The 9,245-nt window shown below is 41.2% G+C and overlaps 1 protein-coding gene across 1 annotated transcript in view; it reads left to right on the plus strand.

The window, feature by feature from the left end:
* The window catches only part of LOC111649423 (phosphatidylinositol-3-phosphatase SAC1-A-like), a gene marked incomplete at its 3' end in the record, with an annotated part of 13,072 nt that overhangs the window by 2,767 nt on the left and 1,060 nt on the right, over positions 1–9,245 (plus strand). The window contains exons 3-11 of the mRNA XM_087171970.1: positions 3,933–4,082; positions 4,677–4,736; positions 4,845–4,878; positions 5,253–5,354; positions 5,485–5,570; positions 5,707–5,793; positions 5,889–5,957; positions 6,046–6,125; positions 9,064–9,162. Of these exons, the coding sequence (XP_087028096.1) occupies positions 3,933–4,082; positions 4,677–4,736; positions 4,845–4,878; positions 5,253–5,354; positions 5,485–5,570; positions 5,707–5,793; positions 5,889–5,957; positions 6,046–6,125; positions 9,064–9,162 (767 nt within the window). The remainder of the gene's footprint in view (positions 1–3,932; positions 4,083–4,676; positions 4,737–4,844; positions 4,879–5,252; positions 5,355–5,484; positions 5,571–5,706; positions 5,794–5,888; positions 5,958–6,045; positions 6,126–9,063; positions 9,163–9,245) is intronic.

Raw genomic sequence — 9,245 nt, forward strand, 5'->3', positions numbered from 1 at the left:
GCTGCAGCTTCACCCTGTTTCCTGTTGATGGTGTTTTTTACTGATAAGAAATCTTTTCCACACAGAGGCTTTTTAATGACTACCTGAAGTTAATGCTATTTCAAACATCCTGGCCCTGTCACACGTGAAAAGAAGAAGACCTTTGAACAGTTTTTGCTTACTCAGCAGCTGTCCTGTGCTTTTAGTGTAAACTGCTCCAGGACTTTCTGTACTGGACACAGTACAGAAAGGATTTTCTTTTGACTCTGGGTGGGACGAGAGTATTTCACAAACCGTTGGCATGAAATCTTATATATGTCTTTGCAACATAGAATATTTATGTCTAAATAAGCAACAATGAAACTTTCAGGGAAACAAATATTCTTAGTTGTTATTTATTAAAGAGGACCGATTATGCTTTTCTGAGTTTTCCCTTTCCTATAGTGTGTTATATAGGTTTTTCTGCATGTAAATGGTCTCCAGAGTCACAAGGCTCAAAGTTCACACCAAAGGGAGAAACTCTGTCAGGGCAAAACCCAATTTTGCCTTGTTGGGGGTCCAGACATTACTTCCTCGACCTATTCACTGCCCACCTGTAAGCTTGGCACGCCCCCACACAAGGCACAGCACATAACTTAAACTGAGGGTTTTTCTTTAGTTTTGTAACCATGACAAAAGGACACCTGTTCTCAAGTGCCTGGAGAAACCTTTTTCCTTTTCTCTACTGCTCCAATGTTAAAGTGTAAGCCCAGCACTTCAAGGAGGACTGCTCCTACGCAGATAGATGCTTGATTTTTGCAACAGTGATTTCTGAAGTCTGCATTATTATTGTGTCCTCTGAGCACACTGGGCTCTGATTGGTCAGTTTTTCACTTGAAGTGCCAGTGAAAAACAATGTCCAGAAGAAAAATAATGTTTTTGCGGAACATTGACGCATGTAAATGTATTTTATCAGACAGCAAGAATAAAAGGATGAACACTAAAAATGGCCATAGTAGGTCCTCTTTAAGAGGATCTTGCAGCAGGAAAAAAAAACACCACAAGTTTAAATGATGTCATATAAAATCAGCTCAATTGAAACTACATTGTTGTGATGGGATCACACCAGCCGTGACGCCCATCAGCATGTTGAAAGTCTGACCCATGAGTACTCAGAAGTAAGTAGTACATTGCTACACATAGTTTACACCGTGCTGTGTCAGCTGATCTACACATTAGATTTTTCAGGTGACGCACGGCTCCAAGCAAAAAAAAAGACAGAGAAAAGTTTAGATGTTTCAGTGTCTAGGCTGAATCTGAATATGTCATTGAAAAATGAGAAAATATAGATATATTTTTTAACCATTTTAGGAGCTGAATCTGGAGACAGTGATATTTTAGTGACCTTTCTGACAAAAATAAAATAAAAAATGAAAGAAATTAATTAATAATGAAAAGAAATCCAACATTCCAGTAACCTGTAACCGAGCCGCATCACAGGTGACGTGTTCCTGATCTTAAACTACCAGTTTTGAGACAGCAGTCACTTATTTTTTCTGATTTTTTTTCCTGCTCATTGAGGTTAGTGATAGAGGTTGTGAATACTTTTGTGGTACTGTGTGATAGACCAGTAGACTATCACACTGCTGTGGTGAGTGGTTTGGAGATTGAGACGACTTGTGTGGGCGTCTCACGGGCGTCCACTCTCTGATTGAGACCTCATGTTTCAGTCGGTCTTTGCAGTCAGTGCTATCTTATTTCAGTGAAGCAGGCAGTGCATTATTAATCTGTTGCCGCTTCTATTCCTGGTGTACTAATTGAACGATCAGTCGCAGCTGGAAACTATGTAATTCATGGTAAAACACTGTGTATGCAGTGTAGAAATAACAATGAGAAAGAAGGTTGTAGAATAGAGTGTGTGGCTTTTACCGAGCAGATGATACTTAAATTTTTCTCTTTTTGTATGGTAGTGACAGTACAAACTAGTCAATAAGTCTAATCACAGTTAACAGTGGAAAGCACAGAGCTGATGAAGTGAGAGGAATGTAAGAAAGCAGATGGAGTGAGTGAACAGTGAAAGGATGGAGGACGTCAGGCCTCACTCTCTGTGCTAACTGGCTTAGCAGCCAGATCCTATTAGCCCAGCAGAGACTACAAAGCACGGAACTCTCTGATACGACTGTCACTGCTGCATAAGACTGACTGGGAAGGTGGAAGGGCGAGCTAAGCCTCGCCAGCAACACAGCAACAGTCTACACACTGACCCTTCACTAAACCCAGGTCCATGGAAAAAAAAACCCTGCCCTTACTTTGTGTTGCTATCCGTCAAAGTTTTCCACTCAGGCCTGGCACATACTGGCACATTTACAATTGTAATTCTTATTGCCTTTGAAACAATGGCTCCTTGATATGAGACAGATAAACAAAAGCAGCTTCTCATTTCTAGTGTCCAACCACCCATTCTGTCAGCAGGCAGATTTAATCCGCTGTAGTCAGTCTCTGGTTTACTTTTGAACGTGTGTAGCCGGCTGGTTTTAAAACACCAAACATTTACCTCATATGCAACAAAGATTTAGTGTGGCTAAAAGCTTAAGAGAACATTATAGTCCCATGTCAGTCACTCAAACTCAATATTTTCTCATTCCCATGCCAAGACTACCTGCAGCGTGGCCAGGCTCAGACCTGGGCCTGTGTTTATCAAACTGCTAAGAATGACATTACAGAAGTCCCTAAGTTCCAACTTCAGGGTAAAAACATTGTTTGCTGAGTGTGAGCAATAAGACACATTCATTAAGTGACTGTCTCCTACTACCAGTCAAGTGTACAAGTCAAGATTGACTCTCCATCGGCCATATTGTACATTTGTTTAAAAAATGCTCCTCTGCGAGAACGTATAGAATGATGATTATTTTGTAAAGCTTATTTTATTTGGATGAAGTATTTAAAGGTTCTGTAAATGATCGTCACTGCCACTAGATGTCATAGATGTCAAATGACACAAAAGTGTCACTAAACACACAAGAACCTCAACTGAAGAACGTTACTGTGAACACAAGAACTAGCAAGAAACTACCTAAGCACAACCGTTAGCCCACGCTAGCATTGATGTGATATGCTTCACAGCAATGCTGCCAGTTAGCCAGCTAGAGATAGCAATATTTGTCAAACGCATTTTTAATATGGGAAACAGCAAGTAAGCTAACGTTATAGTGTCTATTGTAGCCACCACTAATGAAAACATTATTACATTACAGACAAAACATTATGAACCATCAAATGACACATGGAGAAGAAGAAAAAACAGTTCTGAGTCCAGCTGGACCCTTAAGCAGCTTATAGGATTCTCCTCTCAGTAAACCAGACCAGTATCGGCTCCACGGTTGGACTGGGAAAGAAATTCAGTCTTGGGGGGGGGGTGTGGTTTCTTCTCTGCTCAGGATGACATTACTCCACTTTATCTTTACATAGAAAGTAGTTGTTCGCTGCTGTATTAATGTTTAAAATCACATATATACAGTAAATAACCTTTTAAATCTCCAGGGATAATTAACATGGGAAATAAACAGTTAAGATTAAAAACTATTTATTAAATGTCTTTGGACTTAAAAAGTCTCTTTAAAGTTTATTAACTTAATTTTTTGAGTAGGACTTTTACTATTATTTTTTTACTCAAGTTCAAAATTGGACTTTTAGCAGTTTGAGAAATACGGAGCTTGTGTTCATATTTACTTTACAGCATCCCCAAGTGTTATTCTTGGAAGTTGGATAAATACAGGCTCTGGTATGCAACAGCTTTAAGCCCTGGCAGTCAGCAGACGTAGACTAGATCGAGCTGAGGTATATGGAGAGGAAAAGTTGCATCCGGGCATTCCCAACACATACGGTACAAGTAGTGTGAAGTTTCCTGCACTCTGCAAAGTGTATCGTCATGAATTTTCCAGAAATCTAAAAGTCTGTTTCCTTTCCTCTTCTAGTCGCAGGAGAATAAGACCTTCCTGTCAATGATCAACAATGTGCTGACTACAGACGGCTTCTACTTCTGTACCGACTACGACCTGACACACACACTGCAGCGGCTGGCCAACACCAGCCCCGACTTCCAGGAGATGAGTCTGCTGGAGAGGGTGAGACGTCGGACGAACTGCCTGAGGGCGTGTTGTCCAAACAGCATTTTCCTCTGGCAGAAAAGTGCTGCATATCGATTTTGTTTCTATGAAAACAAAACAATTATCATAAATAATTGATAAACGTTTTTTGTACTCAAGTGTTTTTGGTTAGAAATGGTAGTAAGGTTGTTCTCTGTCATGCCAGCCATCTGTGTCACATCACCCTTGTGTTTGTGGTATGTATGCATGACCTTGTGCACACGCCTGTAGAACACGACATATTGCTGTACAGGACCACTAGCACTAACAAACAGGTTTACAGGCAGACCCAAACTATCAATTATTGATATTAAAGTATTGTGTGTGTATCCAAAGCCTGATTATACTCACAGAGCACTTTAATAGGAACACCACCACCACACAAACACGGGGTAGTTCCTCCCTTTATTCTCAAACAGCCTCAGTTCTTCATGTCATGGATTCCACAACATGTTGGAAATAGTAATCACGAGCTAATGACTTCACAATGATCATTGTTTTTAAGTGTCATATGCCTTTGCTCCTGTTACTGATCAATCATGTGTTGATATCTTACTTGCTCGTGGTTTTCAGGCAGATCAGAGGTTCGTGTGGAACGGGAACCTCCTGAGAGAACTTGCTGCGCAGCCAGAGGTAACACATGTTACTCTCGAGCCACGGCCCATTTGTTTTTCAGTCATGCTAGTGAACATTTTGTTCTTATTTTACTTCATCTGAATAACTGTGACTGTTTCCCCATAGCTTCATAAGTTTGCACTTCCTGTTGTCCATGGATGTATCCTTTCCACTGAATGTTCTATTGTTTTCTGATTTTCCAAGATGAGATACGATGAGGTGAGTTAAGATAAAATGAGAGGAGATGTGCTAAGATGAGATATGAGATACCACCTGATGAGATATGATGACGTGAGTAAGATGAAGTGAGATATGAGATACGATGAGATGAGTTACAATGAGATAAATAAGATGAGATGCGATGAGGTTAGATAAAATGAGAGATGTGGTGAGATGAGACAGTGAGATGAAATGCGATAAGGTGAGATGAGATACGATGAGGCGAAATACGATGAGAAGAGATTAGATCAAATGAAATAAGATCATATAAGATTAGATCCTGAGCTAAACTTTTCCTTGACCGTCCTGGTTCAGTCATCGTCATGAAGCCGTGTCGTATAAATGGGAAGATCTTTGAGTGGATCCTCATATCCAGGAGAAGCTGCTTCCGGGCCGGCGTCAGATACTACGTCAGAGGTAACAGACCCCGAAACGCGCCACTGCTGAACTGCACCAAGCAGCCGACAGCCATCACATCTTCCTAAGCAGTTAAACAGTAGCGGAAGGTAATGTTGTCTACCTCACCACTGTCCCGCTGTCTGCACAGGCATCGACTCTGAGGGCCATGCTGCTAACTTTGTGGAGACTGAGCAGATAGTTTTGTATGAGGGAGCAAAGGCTTCATTTGTACAGGCAAGTATTATTAGAGCTGCTCATATTCTCATTCTGTCTTTTAGATCAGATGTTAAAGCATTTAAGTTTGAGAAGTGCAAGATTTCAGAAATGATTTTTGAAATGACTTAACTTTTTTTTTTTTTTTCATCCCCAGACACGAGGCTCCATGCCCTTTTACTGGAGCCAGAGGCCCAACCTCAAATACAAACCTAAACCTATAATCAGCAAAACCACCAGTCACGTAAGATGAGGCGTTGTGTATTTTTTTTCTAAATAGCGATTTATTTTTTTCTAAATGTGAAAATTGGACGCTAACCACTTGAAAACTTTGTGTAGATGGATGGTTTCCAGAGGCATTTCGACTCTCAGCTCCTCATCTATGGAAAGCAAACTATTCTCAACCTGGTGAGGACTCTCCTTCAAGCTCTTCGTTATCGGTTCCAAAGTAAAGAGAAGAAAGACTCCGTGACGGATGTGTGTTTTGTTGTTCCAGGTGAATCAGAAGGGCTCAGAGAAGCCACTAGAACAGGCCTTTGCAAAGATGGTGTCAGGCATGAACAATGGTATGCTCAGGTAAGTGTCGCCCAATGCTTTGCCCAGTTTGTATGTTCACTTTCACTGTGAGTACACAGTCACTTAAAATAATAATTAAAATGATAATAATGATAACTTTATTTATATAGCACTTTCTTAATGAAAGTTACAAAGTGCTTCACAAGAAAAAAGGTAAAACCAGATAAAAGAAAAGGTCAAAGAACCAGAGCATAATAAAAAGTGTAAAACAGCATAAATAAAAAACACCTCAAATTAAAATTATCCAAAGAAATCTGACAGTAACTGAAATATGGGATATATACTGTATATAAGAGATAAAACAATATAAATAAAATGCGTCTCAGACATTACCAAAGGTTAAGACAAATAAAAGGCGTTTTAAGAAGAGATTTAAAGGAAGTTAAAGATTTACAGTGTCTGATTTAAGTCGGGAGAGAGTTCCACTGAGTCGGGGCTCTAAGTCACAAACCTTGACCTTGAGGTGACCAGCAGGCCTCCTTCCACCTATCTAAATTGTCAGTTGGGCCATGTCAATTAATCAGATATGTAATTGGGGGCAGAGCAGAGATTTAAAATCAATCTGAAATCTAACAGGGAGCCAATGAAGGGAGGCGAGTGAACCTGTTTAATCCAGAAATAATCCAGCAGCAGCATTTTGAATACCTGAATACAGTACATCACAATAATCAAGCTGAGAATGCATGTACAACTTATGTAACTATGTTAATCAGAGAAACCGCAGTACAATGCGTTTACCTGCACCGTGGCAACCAGGTTACTCCAAAATCTGTGTATACATGCAGCAGGTCGGTGATCAGGTTTCTCTCCTGCCCCCGGCCATATTTTGGTTTTATTGTAACTTTATTAGAGGCAGAAGATCTTGTGTCACTCCAGACCCTTTTCATGCTGTGTGTCTCTGTGTAGGAGCACAGAGACAGAGACAATTTGTCGGCTGATAGCATCTGTATATGTGCTGTTGGTATTGTGTGTGTGTGTGTGTGTGTGTGTGTGTGTGTGTGTGTGTACACGTGCATGACTGACATATTTATGCATTGTGAGATTTGTATTTTAACAGCAGATTCTGAATGTGTCCAAGACCGTTTTTCCTTAGAGACAATAAAGCTCATCTTATCGTATCTTACTTTATTAGGTACACCTGTTCAACTGCTCATTAACGCAAATATCTAATAGGCCAATCAACCGGCAGCAACTCAGTGCATTTAGTCATGTAGACACGGTCAAGACGATCTGCTGATGTTCAAACCGAGCATCAGAATGGGGAAGAAAGGTGATTTAAGTGACTTTGAAGGTGGCATCATTGTTGGTGCCAGACGGGCGGATCTGAGTATTTCAGAAACTGCTGATCTACTGGGATTTTCACACACAACCATCTCTAGGGTTTTACAGAGAACGGTCCGAAAAAGAGGAAATATCCAGTGAGCGGCAGTTCTCTGGGAGAAAATGCCTTGTTGATGCCAGAGGTCAGAGGAGAATGGTCAGACTGGTTTGAGCTGATAGAAAGGCAACAGTAACTCAAATAACCACTCGTTACAACCGAGGTATGCAGAAGAGCATCTCTGAACCAACAACACGTGGAATCTTGAAAGCAGATGGGCGACAGCAGCAGCAGGTCCACACCGGGTGCCACTCCTGTCGGCTGACAACAGGAAACTGAAGCTACAATTCACATAGGCTCATCAAAATCAGACAATTGAAGATTAGAAAAACATTGCCTGGTCTGATGAGTCTTGATTTCTGCTGAGACATTCGGATGGCCGGGTCAGAATTTGGCGTAAACAACATGAAAGCATGGACCCATCCTGCCTTGTATCAACAGTTCAGACTGGTGGTGGTGTAATGGTGTGGGGAATATGTTCTTGGCACACTTTGGGCCCCTTAGTACCAATTGAACATTGTTTAAACGCCACAGCCTACCTGAGTATTGTTGCTGACCATGTCCATCCCTTTAGGACCTCAGTGTACCGATCTTCTGATGGATACTTCCAGCAGGATAAGGCGCAATGTCACAAAGCTCAACATGACAATGAGTTCACTGAACTCAAATGGCCTCCACAGTCACCAGATCTGTGTTTGTCTGACAGAAGCTCAACATTGACTTTTATCTAGTTTTAAGCCACATACACTTTTTACACCTTGGTGGTTTTCAGCTCTATATTTGAACCAGATGAAGGATTTTAGTCGTCGGACGTCTGGATCTGAAGTTATCAGAGAAACAAGCTGAGGAAATGTGAGACAGCTCAGCTCCCAGCTGCTGGAGACGTCCTGTCCTGTGTCACTGAAGAGAGGAGGACACCTCTGTTGATAATTCAGCTGCTGGTAAAAACCTGCTGAACGTCTGCTTCATAAGTTATCAGAGAAACAATCAGATCTCAGCAAATCTCTGTCCGTTCTCCTCGCGAGTAAGAAATAACGCCCTTGTCTTTCTCTTCTGTGTTTCAGTATTAAATGTCTTAGGTGGTGTAAACCTGACAACAACGTTAGCATCAATCTCAGCTCCAACTCTTCCCTGAGTCTCTGTCCTCCGTACAGCGTCGCTCAAACTCTGACTTTAAATGTCAAACTGCTTCATTCAGTGTTTTTAACGGTTAGAATCAGCGGGTCTGTTTGATTTTCTCAACCACTGACACTGAAGGAAGCCAAACCGGGAGGAGCTTACAGTAATGGTGGTGAAGACAACAACTCCCATGATCCCTACGCTATTTCACAACGTCAACCAATTGCATCTTTTGTTATTGTTTTGATGGAGACGCCTTGAGGCAGAAGCTACAGGCAGTGAATTTACAGATCAGTCTACTAGAGAAAGCCAACTGTAACCGGTTTGTGAAGTGCATGTAAACGCTCTGAGTGTTTTGAGTGTTTTGATTTCTATCTATCTGTTTCTGCACCGTCTGACTGTTGGACTTTAATCCTGCGACATTGTCTCCTCCGTCCTCAGTTACATCGCCTTCGACTTCCACAAAGAGTGCAGCCACATGCGATGGGACCGTCTCCAGATCTTAGTGGATTCTGTCTCTGAGATACAAGATGAATACGGGTAATTTACCAGGCAGCTGTTCTGGCTGAATATGCAGCTGTTTACTGTGAGGGAGTATTCTGAGTTTTTTTTTTTTTTTTTTT

The sequence above is a fragment of the Seriola lalandi genome, unplaced genomic scaffold (assembly GCF_002814215.2).
Source record: "Seriola lalandi dorsalis isolate HSWRI2012SDOR001 ecotype SW California unplaced genomic scaffold, Sedor1 jcf7180002050752, whole genome shotgun sequence".
NCBI classification, from domain to species: domain Eukaryota; kingdom Metazoa; phylum Chordata; class Actinopteri; order Carangiformes; family Carangidae; genus Seriola; species Seriola lalandi.